This window comes from Elephas maximus, chromosome 4, assembly GCF_024166365.1.
Source record: "Elephas maximus indicus isolate mEleMax1 chromosome 4, mEleMax1 primary haplotype, whole genome shotgun sequence".
NCBI lineage: Eukaryota > Metazoa > Chordata > Mammalia > Proboscidea > Elephantidae > Elephas > Elephas maximus.
In genome coordinates, this window is record NC_064822.1 from 176665681 (window position 1) to 176684373 (window position 18693).

At 43.4% G+C, this 18693-nt stretch overlaps 1 protein-coding gene across 4 annotated transcripts in view; it reads right to left on the minus strand.

The window, feature by feature from the left end:
* LARGE1 (LARGE xylosyl- and glucuronyltransferase 1) overlaps positions 1-18693 on the minus strand; it is a 686352-nt gene that overhangs the window by 288715 nt on the left and 378944 nt on the right. For all 4 annotated transcript variants that reach the window (XM_049884284.1, XM_049884285.1, XM_049884286.1 and 1 more), the window contains one exon: positions 6519-6690. In XM_049884284.1, coding sequence (XP_049740241.1) covers positions 6519-6690 — 172 coding nt within the window. The remainder of the gene's footprint in view (positions 1-6518; positions 6691-18693) is intronic.

Here is an 18693-nt window from a genome sequence, read left to right on the forward strand (position 1 = left end):
ATGCTGGCGATGAGTAGCCCGCAGTGAGTCTATTATTAGGCTCTTAAAAAACTTCTGCAGGTGTGACATACGTGTCCACACTTGGCACCGTGAGGGTGGGTCGGGTGATGCTCACCTGTACTGGGTTTTTTCACCATCCTCTGTGAGGGCTAGAACTCCACACGGTGGCAATAAGCTCTTTTTAAATGGGAAGCATTTGTTGATAGGAATAAAAACACTCTCTTGAATATTCAATGTGGCTTTTTTCCAAAAGCTTCAAGTTATGAGTGTGCATTTATTATTTATATCTTCACAACAGCCACCCCAAACCACTAAAATCAGATCTTATTTCCACATTTTTGTGCAGTTAAAACTAAGACACTCAGGGGTCATGGGTGACCCTCTGATCAGTGCTCAGTGATCTGAGATGTACACGTGGCCTCTAGGTGGGTGGGCACCGTCTCCTCCGCTGGATCCTGAAGCCCGCAGAGGAAGGACACGTGGTGGAAGGAGCAGAGACTCTAAAGCCAAATGGTTCTGGGTTCACCTCTGCTCTGTATTAGCTCTTTGAGCATGAAAAGCTATTTAACTTCTCTAGGGCTTAGTTTATTTAGCTATTCAGCTGTGCAAAGTTTCTATTCAGTGCCTAGAAGAACTCGTCAAGAAACAGTAGCTACTTTTTCTTTGCTTTACAAATAGTCATATATCTGCCTCCCTCCTTAACATCTCCAGGCGGATGTCCAATTAAAAAATGAAGCAAAACAAACCATGGCTGTCGAGTCAATTCCAACTCATTGCAACCCTATAGTACAGATTAGAACTGCCCACTGGGTTTCCAAGGAGCAGCTGGTGGATTCGAACTGCCAACCTTTTTGGTTAGCAGCCTGAGGTTTTAACCACTGTGCCACCAGGGCCCCGATGTCCAATTAGGCTTCTCAAATTTAAAATGTCCCAAACTCCTGGTCTTGCCCAAACCAGTTCTTCCTGCAGTCTTTTCCTTCTCAACAAGTACAATCTCCATCTATTCGGTCACCCTGCAATTACCACGGACTCCCTTCTTTCTCTTATTCCTCACATCAGATCAACAAAAATTCTGATTACTTGACATTGCAAATACATCCCAAATATGATGACTTCTCCCTGCCTCTGGCACTTTATGCAGGTCTAAGCTAACAGCATCTCTCACCTGCATGATTGCAACGGTCTCCTAGATGGTGTCCCTGTCTCCTCCTATTCTCAAAAGAGCAGCAGAATGATCCATTAAAACAGAAGCAGGTGCTTGAGTCAACCCTGACTCATGGTGACCCCATGTGTGTCAGAACAGAAAATGTGCTCCATAGGGTTTTCAATGACTGATTTTTTAGAAGTAGATCTCCAGGCCTTTCTTCTGAGGTGCTTCTGCGTAGACTTGAAACTCCAGCCTTGCAGTTAGCAGCTGAGCATGTTAACTGTTTGCACCACTCAGATCAAGTCACCCACCAATGGCTTCCTACGTCACTGATGAGGAAAGGCAAAGTCTTCCCATTGCCCTACCAGCAAAGCCCCCAAAATCTGACCTGTCAGTCCTGCTCCTCCCCTCTGCTCATTCTGTGCCCTCTGGCCTCCACCTTATCCCTCTAGCACTGCAGGCCACGTCTGCTTCAGAAACTTTGCACTGACTCTTCATTATAGGAGCCCTGGTGGTGCAGTGGTTAAGAGCTCAGCTGCTAATCAAAAGGTTGGCAGTTAGAATTCACCAACTGCTCCTTGGAAATCTGTCATGGATTGAATTATGTTCCCCCAAAAATGTGTGTATCAATTTGACTGGGCCGTAATTCCTGGTATTGTATGGTTGTCCTCCGTTTTGTGACTGGAATTTTATGTTAAAGAGGATTAGGGTGGAATTGTAGCCCCCTTAATAAGGTCACATCCCTGATCTGGTGGGGTGTGGCCTGAACCACTTTATCTTACAAGAGGTAAAAGGGAAGCAAGCAGAGAGTTGGGGACCTCATACAACCAAGAATGAAGAGCAGGGGTGAGCGTCCTTTGGGCTCAGGATCCCTGTGCTGAGAAGCTCGTTGACCAGGAAAAGACTGATGACAAGGACCTTCCTCCAGAGCCGACAAGAGAAAGCCTTGCCCTGGAGCTGATGCCCTGAATTTGGACTTGTAGCATACTAGGCTGTGAGAGAATAAATTTCTCATTGTTGAAGCCATCTACTTGTGGTATGTCTGTTACAGCAGCACTAGGTGACTAAGACAAAACCCTAAGGGGGCAGTTCTACCCTGTCCTACAGGGTTGCTGTGAGTTGGAATTGACTGCACAGCAGTGGGCTTCATTTGTTTTTTACTGTCCTTTATGCTTGAACACTATCCCACTCTTTCCCTACCTTTCTGCATGCTTGTTCTTTCTTTGCTTAAATATCATCTTTATTGTAAGACCTTCAATTATCACCTTAACTAAATATTAAAATCCCACACACACAGGGATTCCTTATCTCCTTTCTCTAATTTTCTCTAGAGCACTCATCACCGTCTCATACGCTATATATTTTATTTATCTGTTTATTGTCTGTCTCTCCCACTCAAGACAAATTTCATAGGGGTAGGATTTGTATTTGTTTTATTCTTGCAACAGTCAGAAAACTGTTTGGCAACTAGTAGGAGCTCGGTACACATGCTGAATGACTCCGAGCTCAATGGCTTCTGCTCAGAACGAGGGGCCTGAAAAACCCCCAGCAGCTGGAGCAGCACAGTAAGGGTGCAGATTGCTATGATGTGACAGCGGCATTTGCTGGTTGGGTGATAATGTGGCTCAGGGGGCATGCAGGCATCGCTAAGGGGGCCTTTCAAAAAAGTTCACGCAGGAGTTCCAAACGGTAGATGCTGAGGGAGGGTCTCAGTAGCTCTTCTAAACAGAAAATAAAAAAGGCCAAATTATACCTGGGCTGCTCAACATGTTTTCAAAGAGAGAAGTTGATTGTAGCTGCCTTTACGGCAGGTGTCCTCTCCCCTAGGACCAGAATATCTTACATTTATGGGTCTGTCCTAAGACGATTTCTTCCTGTTCTGTGACCTGGCTCCTTAGAGTTCCAGTTTAGAAACAAATCGTCACCAAAAAGCTGTACAAAAGTGTGACCTGTGGCTAAGAGCTTACTTTTTTTCTTTTCACCTTTGCATTTCCCAGAAAACTCTGGTTGGGTATGGAAAACCTCAGATGCTTTTTATATCCCTTTGCTGGTGATACATAAAAATTTCACGTCTGCCTTATTTGTGAGCTCCTTGAAGGCAGGTGCTGCGTTCTCCACAGCTTTAGATAACAACGGCCTCTAATACATTCCTCTGCACAGTGGGGGCTTCACAAATGCTAGAAATAAACCAATGACAGAATGAACAAGTAAAATCCAGTCCATTAACTCAGCTCCTTACATTTAAGTTCCCTTGTCCCTGTCTTGACCTTGGCCCACATACTAGGCTCAGCCCCAAGAATGGCCTTGACCCTGGAAGCCCTTCGAATGCAAATCCTCGGGACAGCTATGAGAGCAGCAGGAGCTTCTGGTAGCTTCTCCTCCGTAGACAATATTGGGAGTATTTAAAAATCCCAACTATTAATGTTGTTACTAGCTTCCAAATCCCATTAACACTATGGCCAGTCCTAGTTGGGATGGAATAAAGGTAATTCCCTAGCTACAACTCTACAGACAATTTTTGATCACCTGTTTCCAGTGATCTTGATAAATTACCCATGTCCAAGGGAAACTTACAGCTCTAAATATATGTTGCAGGTTTTCTTGGGAAGTCGACCCTGAGATGGAAGTTAGCATGCAAGAGGCTAAATAAGAATTGCTCTTAGGATCAACACCTATGGAAGGGAAGGGGAGGAAGGGAGGGGAAGATGCAGGATTGAGCAGAGGGAGACACTGAGCTGTCAGGTAGTCTCAACGGAATATCACAGCTTATCCCACAGGATCCCATAAGTATCAGTCATTTGATTGTATGGAGTGGTCCAGGAAAGGGGTGTGACCTTGGGCAAGGTGACTCTCTTCAGCTGAGGCAGTTCCCAAAGGGGACTGATAACTGAGGGTCATCTACAGGCAGCACTCCCTGCAGTGGAAGTAGTAAGTCTTTCACTCCCAAAGGGGAATTTCGGTTTTTTTTTTTTTTTACCACACATTTTCCCCCAGTCTTATCTTATAAAATGAAGCATGATTATCACCTTCTCCACGATATCTTCCCAGCTGCCTTTTCTAGCCCCTCCAGGAGAGGTGATGACTCTCACTATCCCTTGTATTACCCATCTCTTTAAATTCAGAGCCCAGTGCACTGCCTGACACACAGTCAAAAAACCAAACCCACTGCAGTGAGTCAATTCCAATTCATACTGACCCCATGTGTTACAGACTAAAACTAAGTTTCATACTGCTAACTGAAAGGTTGGACATTTGAGTCCACCCAGAGGCATTACAGAGGAAAGGACTGGTGATCTGCTTTTTTAAAAAATCAGCCACTGAAAACTCTATGGAGCACAGTTCTATTCTGACACACATGGGGTCACCATGAGTTGTAAACGACTCAACAGCAAATTTTTAAGAGACCCAGAGAAGAAGCCAACAGAAACCAGAGTGAGCAAGAATGTAACTCTCTCATCTACGATTGGAAACAGAAACCTATTGGAAAATCCTGTGATTTTTGGAAGTGCTGTGATTTAAAATCACTAGGTAGTATTTCCTTTTCAGAAGGGGAGACAGAGAAGAGTCAGAAGGGGCTTTTAACCACAGAAGCCAGAGCAATTTAAAAAATAAAGAGAAAAAAGAAACAGAAAAAAGAATAATCTCATTGCCATAATTTCTCCCTCATTATATTTTTTCAAAATAGAGAGGGGTTTTAGAATAATGCGATTTTAAGAAAGACATTTGGGAGAGGGATATTAAAATAATAGCCAGAGATTTGTGCCAACCTGCCACTTCTCGCAGGTACCCACAGCAGAGTTAAGTCCACTGTGGTGAAAGAATTACTTGATATGGCCCTTTTAGCCATAGTATTTGTGACTCACACACAATGACTGAGTGGGACTATGCAAATAAGGTGTATGGAACCTGTGATACTTAGCTTGGATAGGCCATGACTCCCAGTATTATGTGGCTGTCTTCCATTTTGTGATCTGATATAATCATCCTCCTTTGTATATGCTGTAAATACCAACCGCCATGTTCATGGGAAACCCTGGTGGCTTAGTGGTTAAGTACCATGGCTGCTAACCAAGAGGTCGGCAGTTTGAATCCGCCAGGCGCTCCTTGGAAACTCTATGGGGCAGTTCTACTTTGTCCTTTCGGGTCGCTGTGAGCTATGAGTTGGAACTGACTCCACGGGGCAGATGAGGCAGGACTGGTGCAGGGGAGGAGGGGGGATATCTTGAGTAACAGGTTTGCAGGGGGGTGTGACTCAAGTCCCGCCCTTACTCAAGTCATGCAATATATCCCCACAGATACTTTCATATACCTGGAGGCAGTGACAAAGGTTACAATAATTGCTATGGAGAAACAAACCAGACTAGAAGGAGCATCTTATAAAACCAAACCTCTATACCTACTAAAAATGATAAACCATCACATGACCGAGAGAAAAAGCCCTAAGAACATGTTCAAACACTTTATGATCAATACTCATCTCTACTACTTCCCAGACTTTCCAGGAATCAAGGTATCATTTGATAAACAGAAAACAAGAAATGCCTGTCCTCCACACAGGTATGTCAACACTCAATTACTTGCATGCAAAATATGGACATTAGGTAAACATCTGTTACGAAGCATTCCAAATCAGTTCTTCTTATGAACCTAGACCTTATCTCTCCTGAGATCAAGGTTCACTAAAGAAATGGAAAGAAATTCCATCTTTACTCTAACAGGTTTCAAACAGAAGTAGGGTTGATATGAAACTGTATTTGTAATTCCTCATCCATTTCATTATCAAAAGCTCATTAGAACCACTGTGACAGGGAATATATCAGAGAGTCCCTGACAGAGCAGGAGAAAAGTGGGATGCAGAACTCAAATTCTAGTAAAAAGACCAGACTTAATGGTCTGAGTGAGACCGGAGGAAGCCCCCAGACTCTCTGTTAACCCAGGACTAAAACCATTCCTGGGGCCAACTCTTCAGACAAAGAATAGACTGGAATATAAGACATAAAATGATACTCGTGAAGAGTGTGCTTCTTAGTTCAAGTAGATACAGGAGGCTAAATGGGCAGCTCCTGCCCGGAGGTGGGATGAGAAGGCAGAAACGGACAGGAGCTGCTTGAATGGACACGGGAAATTCTGGATGGAAAGGAGGAGTGTACTGTCACATTATAGGAATAGCAACTAAGGTCATGTAACAATGTGTGTATAAATTTTTGTATGAGAAACTAACTAGAGCTGTAAACTTTCACCTAAAGCACAATACACACACACACAAAAAGCTCATTAGAGTTGACCTCACATTTTTTTTTTCTTAAACACAATCACTATTCTTGGCATGGTGACACCTGCAAAGACACCAGGAAAAATGGGCTACAGTTACCTTTGAACTTGTGAAATACAGCCCACAGCTCTGCAATGTCGGTAGCAAAGGTGATATCGGTGTCAAGGACGATGACCCGTTCCAGGTCGGCAGGAAGGGTCTTGGTCAGGACAAGCTTCATCAGACCATAAATTCCAGAATAGTGTTTGTTAGGGATCCAGGAAACTTCAGACTAGACAGGGGAGGGCAGAGACAGCACAGGAGACAAAAAAAGAAAAACAATCACTACATTAATTTGCTGCTTAAAAATTATGAATAGTGTCTGAAACATAAAGGTATCCATTAGAAATTTATTGAATAAATGAGTTAATATTAAAAATTTGTTCATGTGATTTACCTTTTGGCACATGGAAGTTTACTGAATGGACATGGCATATCTAAACAGTGAGGAAACAATATTTATGAAATAAGTATTTACACGTAAGCACTATGCTCAGGCTCTTTAAAAGAATTTTTTTGTTACAAATTGGAGAAAATAAAACTATGCAAAAAGGCAAAATAAAATACAAAAATTGAATCATATACATATTTTACAACCAATACCTAATCTGCCCTAAAATAAATAAATAATTAGAACTATTGCTGTCAAGTCAATTCTGACTCACGGCAAACCCAGTATGTTACAGAAGAGAACTGCTCCATAGGGGCTGCTTGGCTGTAATCTTTATGGGAGCAACTTCACCAGGCCTTTCTTCTGCAATGCTGCTAGATGGGTTTGAACTGCCAATCTTTCAGCTACTAGTTGAGTCCAAACTGTCTGTAGCACCCAAGGACCTTGCCTAAATCAAAAAACCAAACCCTCTGCCACTGAGTCGTTTCTGACTCATAGTAACCCTATAGGGCAGAGTAGAAGTGCCCCATAGGTTTTCCAAGGACTGACTGGTAGACCTGAACTACAGACTTTTGGTAAGCAGTCTGAGCTCTTAACCACTGTGCCACCAGGGCTCCCCTGGGGCCTTCCCTAGAAAGGTGTGCTTCTTTAAATCATATCCCGTTTCTATGTCATTTAAAAAGGAAAAAAAAAAAAATTACTTGCTTAACGGTATTGTTAAAGCTTAGGTTTACGTATTTTTTTCAACTGTAATTTAATAATTACAGACTTGTTCTCAGATACATCTATGAGGATGACCTGGTCATAATCTTTACCCTACAGGAATACAGGACACACACAGAGAAGACAAGAATAAACAACCCATAGGGTGCTGACACTGTGATCCTCACAAGATGTAACAGAATAATAAATGTCAGCCAAGTGGGTAAAGCTGTCAGCAAAGCACACATCTTGTACACAGGTACCATTTGGAAGCCAACAGAAAGGTTAAAAAAATACATAAGCCCAGGCATGATGAAAGCTGTCAGGTGCAGTGTTGTATACAAAGTCCATCCTGGGTAGGAGCCCCATCCTAGCTTCACTGGAAGCCAAAGCACATTTCTTACTTTCAAGAAATTATCACTTGCGGGAGAATCCTTTAATAGGAACTGTGGCCACCTTATCTAGATTCCAAAACACATTTTTTCCCTTTGTCCTTTAATGACATTTTAAAGGGTCTACCTTAAAAAAAAAAAAGTCATAGTTAAAAATGAGAAACCAATGTTTTATTTGCAAAGATGTTCATCATCATGTTATAAAAGTAAAACAGCAGCAATTCAAATGTACAAAAATTGAACAGTGAATTAAAGCCTGGTACTTTTTAATTTGATAAAGCACTATGCAATGGCTAAAAGCAAAGTAGATTAAGACACATATAATGCTAAAAGAAAAAAAGCAAGTTTCAAAATTGCTTTTGTTTAATAACTACTATTATAATCAAATAACATGACCATATATTCACCTCATTTTATGCAGATGAAGAAGAAATGGAAGGTAAGACATCAAATTATTCATAGCGATCATTTTGAGATGGTGGGAGTAACTACATACATGTGTACTTTTTTGTAAGGTAATGTGTACTTTTCAACTTTTTAAAATGAACAATTACTATTTCACTGTCATAAACAAAAAATGAAACCTACATATTTTTAAACATAGCATGATCTGGTGATGGTGGGAAAACAGGAACTCAGGAAGCTGACTTACTCACGAAGCCGACTTACGGAAGCTACGAGAAAGAACTCCTTGAGATAACACATATGACCCATTCCATCTCTCAAACCCACTCCATATTATGCTCTCATCTTCACAGTTTATTTGAAAAAAATCCTTTTAGTTACTCCTCATTCTCAGTTTTTCAAGAGTCCTTGGCAGAAATCAGTACAATTTTGACCAGGAAAAACAAACAAACCAAAAACATCCTAAACTGACAGACTGAACTACTCACCATGTGTCAGTCTCAAGAAAAATCATTTTGGGAAACAAAACCAGCCCTGTGTCTGTAGTCGCTGCAATTGTGTACCCAGGCAGCCCAGAGGGGAAGAGAGACAGGAGCTCAAATCTGGGCTCCAACCCTTTGTAAGGTGTTTAATCTCTCTAAGCCTCAGCTTCTTTACCTATAAAATGGTGGTGCCATCTGTATTACCTAGTTGACATAAAAATTAAAGGAAATTTAAAGGACTCAAGTGCCAGGTAAACAAAAGACCCTTGCAAACAGAAGCTTCCATCCTTCCACCTCCTGCTTCCCCACCTGCTTTTCGAAGTACTTAGATAACTGTCGTTGTCAGGTGCCGTTGAGTCTGTTCCGACTCGAAGCGGCCCTACGCACAACAGAACGAACACTGCCCTGTCCTGCGCCATCCTTACACAATCATTGTTATGCTTGAGGTCATTGTTGCAGCCACTGTATCAGTCTACCTCCTTGAGGTCTTCCTCTTTTCTGCTGACCCTGTACTTTGCCAAGCATGGTGTCCTTCTCCAGGGACTGATTCCTCCTGGCGACATGTCCAAAGTATATAAGACACAGTCTCGTCATCCTTGCTTCGAAGGAGCATTCTGGTTGTACTTCTTCCAAGACAGACTTGGCAGTCCATGGTATATTCAATATTCTTCACCAACACCACAATTCAAAGGCCTTGATCAACACCACAATTCAAAGGTGTCAACTCTTCTTTATTCACTGTCCAGCTTTCACATGCATATGATGCAATTGAAAATACCATGGCTTGGGTCAGGCCCACCTTAGTCTTCAAGGTGACGTCTTTGCTTTTCGACACTTAAAACAGGTCCGTTGCTGCAGATTTACCCAATGCAATGCATTTTTGATTTCTTGACTGCTTCTTCCATGGCTGTTGATTGTGGAGCCTTAGGTAACTAAACCAAAACCAAACCCAGTGCCGACAGAGTAGAACTGCCCCATAGAGTTTCCAAGAAGCCCCTTGTGGACTCAAACTGCCGACCCTTTGGTTAGCAGCTGTGGCACTTAATCACTATGCCACTAGGACTCTTTTAACTCGTTACCTTGAAGATAAGGGACTCTGAGACACAGTGGATCACAAAACCTTGGGTTCTGAAATCAGATACACCTGGATTCTGAGATCTCCTAGGAGAAGTTACCCTACCTTTCTGAGCTTCAGGTTCCCTCATCTATAAAAGGCAGCCACCTCTCCAGTTTACCTTCCTGTATCAATCAGGGTGTGGGAAGAAACAGATGGTACATTCAAACTGGTAATCTGAGGAAAACTGAATAATAAAAGGACTATTTGCCTAAGGGTATGTAGAGTTTAAGAAGCCCTAAGGCTCCTGGGGAAACCCTGGTGGCGTAGTAGTTGAGAGCTACAGCTGTTAACCAAAAGGCTGGCAGTTCAAATCCATCAGGCATTCCTTGGAAACCCTATGGGGTAGTTCTACTCTGTCCTATAGGGTCGTTTTGAGTTGGAGTCTATTAGACAGCAACAGGTTGGCGGCACAAGGGCTAAGCTCAAGGCTGCTAATGGTAAGGCTGGCGGTTCAAACCCACCCAATGGCTCCACAGGAGGAAGACCAGGCGATCTGCTTCCTTAAAGGTAACAGCCTAGAAAACCCTATGGGGCAGTTCTACTCTGTCACATGGGATCATTATAAGTCAAAATCAACTCCCTATGAGTTGAAATCTACTCTGCAGCATTTAACAACAACAATATCATGCAATGTTCTGGGACAGTAACAAGGAAATGTGCAGTATTCTGGGGTGGGCAAGAATGGGGGCCTGTTATCACCCCAAGGCCTGCAGCTGCTGGAATCCAGAGAGGGGTGCCATATGAATAAGCCACCTGGCAGGAGCAGTGATTGTGAGTAGGATACTGCCTACCTGTGGCAATCCCATAAGATGGGGACAGGGAAAAATACCTCAACCTGGCTTTACTCCTGTTCGCTGATCTCCTGCTCGGGTGACCCTTGGGCCAAACCCCAATGGAAGCTAGAGGACAAGTAAACTCCGGGGTACAGTCCATATGGGTCAGCCTCCTGGGGCATGAGGCACGGTGGAAAGTGATCTAGAGGGACAAGCAACACAATCAGAACAGTCATACTGTTAACAAGAAGACAGAAATCAAACAGGTGATAGCAAGGTCAAAGTGCAATGCCTTACACACAAGGGGTGCAAAATAAGAGGTATAAATGGATGAATGGATGGAGGAAAGGGAGGAGGTATGGAGGGAGGGTGAATGATTCGTCTAAGATCCCACAGCAAGCAAGCTGTAAAGCCACAGCTAGAATTTGCCAAGTGAGGGTTTGCATTCTTTCCTAGACCACAGTATCCCTGCTTTGTGAGTTAGTTAACTTTCTTGAGTAGCCATCTACCTTAAGATCTAAGGCTTGAGGACTTAGAGAAAAATTCCCTCCAGTGTGCTTATAAACCTCTTCCTTATGAAAGCCCTGGCCTTTGGAACTCAGCTCAGTTCCTCCTCTCCCCTGAGAATTTCCCTGAACCGAAGCCTGACAGTCACTGGTCCACGCTGCTGAGCTGTGCTATTTAAATCAGACCTTTGATTAACTTATTCATCTATTTTGGTTACCATCAAAGCAGGAGAGTTGGGTGAAGACTGAGTACCACAGTGCTGGGTTAAGCCTCTAATTAGAATGCCCTGACTCTCAGTTTTATTTTTAACGTACATGTGAGGCCCTCGGATGCATCGCAGAACAGTGGGACTACATGAATATATTAATCTCAACATGAGCTCAGGCCTGAGTGTCGACCCTAGTCCCCAACTTAATACATAGTCAAGTCAGAGTGTTTAATCAGAGATAAAGGAGGCATTTGAAAGAGTTTGTATTCAGAAAGAAAATGCCAGGGAAGGGTAGAAAATAAAAGAATCTTTGGGGGAAAGAACGTTATGGCAAGAAGCAGATATAGATGGTTGGATAGATGGATGGATCCATCCACCTACTTTTGTCCAAATTCTGCCCCTCCTTCAAGACTCCACTTAGAAGCCAACACCTCCAGTCACCATGTTCCCCCCTGCCCCAGGCTAGGTGAGGGCTCCAAAAGCCAGGTCTCTTCCTTCCTGAGGAATAGCATGTACCATGCTGTGTTTAATTTCCCATGTCTCTCTCTACCACTTGACTGCAGCTCCTTGGGGCAAGGGCAATGTCTTCATTAAGGTGGTATCTTCACAGTAGCTACTCAAAAAATATTTGAATGAACAAATCAGCACGACCATGGAGTCTGCCAGGCCTGGGTTCAAGTCCTACCTTGGATATTTTCCTCTCTGTTTGTAACATGAGTGCAAGTATCTATAATCACTGAAGTCCGGGGTCTGAATGGTGCAATGGAAATAGACTGGACTTTAGGACTTTTTTTTTTTTTTTTTTAGGACTAGCTCCACTTGCAATATGGGGCAGTGGAGCTTCAGTGGTAGGATTGCTACCTTCTGTGTGGGATTTCCAGGCAATGGACCTCATGAGCAGCCACCACCCGTCTGTCAATAGAGGCTTGCATGTTGCTATGATGCTAAACAGGTCTCAACAGAGCTTCCAGACTCAGATGGGCTAGAAGAAAGGCCTGGTGATCTAGTGTACAAAATCGGTCAATGAAAATTCTATGGATCACAAATGATCTAATTGTAACTTGTCATGGATTGAACCGTGTCCCAGAAAAAATATGTGTCAACTTGGCTAGGCCTTGATTCCCAGTACTGTGTGTTTGTCCACCATTTTGTGATTTGATGTAATTTTCCTGTTTTGTAAATCTTAATCTCTGCCTGTGGTTAATGAAGCAAGATTAGGTTATGTTGAAGAGGATTAGGGCAGGATGCAACACTCTTAATCAGGTCACATCGCTGATCTAATGTAAAGGGAGTTTTCCTGAGGTGCGGCCTACGTTGCCTTTTGTCTTACAAGACATAAAAGGAGAAAGAAGGAAGCAGAGAGATAGGGACCTCTTTACCACCAAAAATGAAGAACCAGGAAGGGTGCATGTCCTTGAACCCAGGGTCCCTGCACCTAGAAGCACCTAGGCCAGGGGAAGATGATGACAAGGACCTTGCCCCAGAGCTGACAGATAGAGAAAGTCTTCACCTAGAGCTGACACTCTGGATTTGGACTTCTAATCTCCTACATTGTGAGAAAATAAATTTTTGTTTGTTAAAGCCACCCACCTATGGCATTTCTGTTACAGCAGCACTGGATAACTAAGACACAACTGATCATGGGGATGGCACAGGACTGTGCAGCATTTCTTTCTGTTGTGCACAGGGTCACCAAGAGTTGGGGATCAACTTGAAGGCAGCTAACAACAATGACAACCACTCCTAATAAATTGTGTGACCTCAGGCAAATCACTTAACCTCTTTCAACTGCAGTTTTCTCATCTGCAAAACAGGGCAAATAATACCCACCATATTGTTGGGAACATCGGAAAGTGCCTGGCCTCATACTGGGCACTTAGTGGGCCTCTGCAAAGCCTGCTTCTCTTCTCCCACTTAGCATCTGCCAGTACTATCAAGGCTCAGGTGATTCATGCTTCTGAGCTTATCTGATAAGTGAGAAATTCTGGTGCCTTTGTCAGTGAAGGCTAAGTCCAAAATGGAGATGGTGTTATCAGTGGAAATAAGCACCCATCACCTTTCCTAATGATTCTATATGAAAAATGAACAAAGTCACCAACTAAAATCTACCGGAAGACTCAAAGCCTCCTCTGGTGAATCTCCAAATGGGACAGCACATTCTTGGTTTTAAAAACCAGTTGCCATTGAGTCCATTCAGACTCACGGTTACCCACATGTGTGTCAGAGTAGAACTGTGCTCCACAGGGTTTTCAACGGCTGATTTTTCCAAAGTAGACTGCCAGGCTTTTCTTCCAAGGTACCTCTAAGTAGATTCAAATCTCTGACCTTTTGGGTTTTATACAACCATGTTAACCATTTGTACCACCCAGGCGCCCCTTGGTTTCAGGAGAAATGGGCGGGAGTGGTCCTCCATGAAACCATGTTATGCTATTCCTAGTGGTGTTACTCTCATTGCCAGGCCCCCAGCCCCCAAACTTCAATCCAACCAGAGACCTTATGCCTTGGGGTCAGTGAAGAGAAGACCATCCTCAGAGGAAGGCTAAGGAGACCTGGAGAGCATCATGCAGATTTCCCCAAGAGTGTCCTGCAGAGGCCACAGAGCCTAGCAGCACAATCGAAGTACTCTCTCCATCATTATAAACATGCCAAAGGGTTCGTATAATTAAAATGATAATAAAAATGAAAGCTAGGCTTATTTTAATGGATGGGCTATTATCCTTGCAATGGCTGTTAATAATTCTAAGCAGCATGTTCTGAGCTTTAATTAGCAAAAATGCAATCGCACCCAAGAATGCCACCTAATGCACTTACTTAAATGAGCATAAGCAATCTCAGGTTTTATGAATTTCTGTGTAAACTTACAGGAGCCCTGATGGCACAGTAGTTAAAGCGCTCAGCTGCTAACCGAAAGGTCGGTGGTTTGAATCCACTAGCTGCTCCATGGTTGTCTGCTTCCAGAAAGACTACAGCCTTGGAAACCCTATGATTCAGTTTTACTATGTCCTACAAGGGATGCTATGAGTTGGAATCAACTCAATGGCAGGGGTTTTGGTTTGTGTAAAGTTGGCAGTGGGGAATGTTCTCAAGGGAAAAAACACCTTCCTGAAGCTTCCAAAATAAGTTGTTGGACACCATGGATGGTTTCTGAGGTGATTCTAAAGCTTATCTGATGTTAGGTGGTCCACAGAAATGTGACTCAGACACTCTGATTAGGACAGTGACAAGAGTTTGGAGGCAAAGGCTGGATAGAAGACATGTCTCAATGGTGGCTGACCAAAGCAATGGGGATGAGGAAAAGCCATGTCTCAGGGTCGTGCCAAGTTTCTGACCTTTGATAGACAAAGGAAAGACAGATGCTGGCTTTGTAGGAAATGACACCCACTGCTTCCTGAAGAGGCTGGTTTTCAGGAGGCACTGGGACGGCCCAGTAATGAAAATAACATTTCGCTATCTAACATTTATTGAGTACTTCCTGGGGGTCAGGCTGACTGTCAGGGGTAGAATTCTCACCTTCCATGAAGGACACCTAAGTTCAATTCCCAGGCCAACATCTTTCATGGGCAGCGACCACCCGCCTGTCAGTGATTTATTTCAGCAGAGATTCCAGACTGACTAGAAGAAAAGTCTGGTGATTTACTTCCAAAAATCAGCCAGTGAAACCCCTATGGATCACAATGGTCCAATCCACAACTGATGATGGGGATGGTGCCAAGACCAGGTAGCATTTCATTCTGTTGTGCATGGGGTCTCCATGAGTTGAGGGCTGACTTGATGGCAGCTAATACCAACCTGTGCTGTCTTATTCAAACCCCTCCCAACAAGCCTAAGGAGTGGGTATCGTTATCCCAGCACCTGAAGTTTGGGAGGTGAGAATGGACTCCTCTCCCTCACTCCAGTTTTCTACCCCCGCCCTTGGTATTCTAATCTGAAGTAATGCGAGGGTTTCCCTCTTCTCTGCTCTCACTGCCCTGGTCTATTCCGATGGACTCTTCACTTCCCTGGGTTATTATAAGGGCAGAAGCCAGCCCCTGCCTCCATCCAGCCAAATCCTCTTTCACTAAGAAGCAGTTTTTCATGGCAATAAGGTGTACTTGGAGCTTGGAGCTGGGCATTCCTGGCTTCTAAATCTCTCTGAGCCTTAATTTTCTCATCTGTAAAATAGAGATAACAGTGACATAACCTGCTCCCTTCCCAGGGTGTTACGATATTTGTAGTCCGCAGGCTTTCCTCCATCATCCTGGAGACGTATATTTCTCAAAATAGAATTCTTACCCATAACATTTTTTTGTGGATTACAAATCACCTTGACGCATTTTTAAAAATTAAAAGTCACTCAAGCTGCAGAGCGTTTGAAAAGTCATTTGCCTTTCATCTTGTTTCTGAGTGGTCGTCTTGGCAACCAGCCTGGACGTTCAGAACATAATTGTTGAAAAATGGAGGGTGAGAAGCTCAGTGGGGCGGGGGCTGGCAGGATGCCTTTGGGCAGACCACGAACTAAGTACGAGCTCTGGAGTTGGACTGACCAGATTCCAAATCCTGATTCCACCACCACTAGACTGGCAAGCTCACCTCTCTATGCCTCTATTTCCTCACCAGTAAAACAGAAAATAAGACATATCGCATGAAGTTTGGAGAAGGATTAAATGAGTTAAGAGAACTCAGGGCTCAATATTAGCTTTGAAAATGGTCCAGGTTTGAATCCTAGCTCCATCACTCCCTAGCTGGATCACTATGGGAAAGTAATGAAACCTCTCTATACCTCAGTTTCTTCAACTGGAAAATGGGCACACAGCACATATGCCATGGAATTTTGAAGATTCTAGTTTTATATACATATATATTATACACACATATATGAATATGTGCATATAAGTATGTTGTTGTTAGCTGCCCTTGAGTGGGCCCCAACTCATGGCAACCCCATGCACAACAAAAGAAAATGCTGCCCAGTTCTACACCATCCCCATGATTGGTTGTGGATTCGACCTTTTTGGGTGATTTTTTTAAAGTAAATTCTTCCTAGTCCATCTTAGTCTGGAAGTGCCACTGAAACCTGTTCAGCATCATAGCAACATCCAAGCCTCCACTGACAGACAAATGATGGCTGCGCATGAGGTGCATCGGCCAGGAACTGAACCCAGGTATCCCACGTGGATGTGAAAATTCTACCACTCAACCTCCGCTGCTCCCACCTTCTTATATATGTGTATGCTATTCCTTAGGTTGATGGGTTATTGTTAATTACCATTTTAATGAAGCACAGGGCAACACAAAACATGAGATTCGTATCCACTAGTCAAAAAGAATGCTTTTGTGAGCATTTAGCCTTGCCAGCAATGAAAAACTCTAGTTCAGTTGGATTCATTTAAATAAGCATTTGCAGGACACTTAATATGGGTCTGGGACTGAGGGGCAAGGACCAGGGTCAATGATGAATAGAACATGGCTGATGGTCTTGGGGAGCCTCTGATCTAGTGGAGGGAAGACAAACAAGTCTGCTGTATTAGTTATCCATTGTGTGACAAGTGGCCTCTAGGCATAGAGGCTTAAAACACAGTCACTTATTATCTCACACACTTTCTATGTCAGGAATTTGAGGGTACATTAGATGGGTGGGAAGGAGCCCCTGTGGTACAACGGTTAAGCCCTTGACTACTAACCAAATGGTCAGCAGTTCAAACCCATCGGTCACTCCATGGGATAAAGATGTGCCAGTCTGCTTCCGTAAAGATTTCAGCCTTGGGAGTTCCATGGGGCAGTTCTACTCTGTCTTATAGGGTTGCTGTGAGTCGGAATGAACTCGACAGCAACCGGTTTCTGGGTTTTAGGTGGGTGGTTCTGGCTCAGTATTTCTCACAGGGCTGCTGCGATGATGTCAGCTAAATCTGCAATCTGCTTGATTAAGGCTGGAAGATCTGTTTCTAAGATGGCTCCCTCACATGCCTATCAATAACACTGGCTGTTCTCTGGAGGCCTCAGTTCCCCAAGGCTTCAAAGCAGTTCATTTCCGTTCAAATCCTGCTGAAAACCACTAATGGGGCAGTGGTTCTCAAAATTTATTATACGTAAGAATCACCTGGGGATCTTATTAAAATGCAGATCCTAATTCAGCATATCTGGGGGTGGAAATGCATATTCTCAGCAGGGATTCAAACAGGAATGAACCAGTTGGAAGCCCTGATTCTTTCCCATGTGACTCCCCTTCTCCCCCTACTGGGCTGCTTGAGTGCCTTCACAACATGGCAGCTAGCTTTTCCTAGTGTGAGCGATCCAGGAGACAGCAAGGTAGAAGCCACAATATTTTTCATAACCTAGCCTCAGAAATCACACGACATCATTTCCATAATGTCTTATTGGCTCTACAGGTCAGCTTCATGCAATGTGCAAAGAGAACAGAAAATAGTACATATGCTAGGAGACATGATAATTGAGAGCCATCTTGGAGGCTGGTTACCCTACTTATGACTATACAGTGTTATGAACTGAAATATGATAAGTTTCATGTATGTAATGTATCAATGCAGAAGACATAACCTTGCTTACTGAAAGTGAAGAGGCCTTGAAGCACTTACTGATGAAGATTAAAGACCACAGTCTTCAATATGGATTATACCTCAACATAAAGAAAACAAATATCTTGACAACTGGACCAATAAGCAACATCATGAGAAATGGAGAAAAGATTAAAGTTGTCAAGGATTTCATTTTACTTGGATCCACAACCAACACCCATGGAAGCGGCAGTCGAGAAACCAAAAGACGTACTGCCCTGGGCAAATCAGCTGCAAAAGACCTCTTAAAAGTGTTGAAGAGCAAAGATGTCACCTTGAAGAATAAGGTGCACCTGACCCAAGCCGTGGTGTTTTCAATTGCCTAATATGCATGCAAAAGATGGACAATGAATAAGGAGCACAGAAGAAGAAGCGACGCCTTTGAATTGTGGTGTTGGCGAAGAATATTGAATATACCACGGACTGCCAAAAAAACAAACAAATTTGTTGTGGAAGAAGTACAGCCAGAATAATCCTTAGAAACAAGGATGGCGAGACTATATCTCACATACTTTGGACATGTTATAAGGAGCAATCAGTCCCTGGAGAAGGACATCATGCTTGTTAAAGTAGAGAGTGAAAAAGAGGAAGACCCTCAATCAGATGGATTGACACACTGGCTGCAACAATGGGCTCAAGCATAGTAACAATTGTGAGGATGGTTCAGGACTGGGTAGTGTTTTGTTCTGTTGTGCATAGGGTTGCTA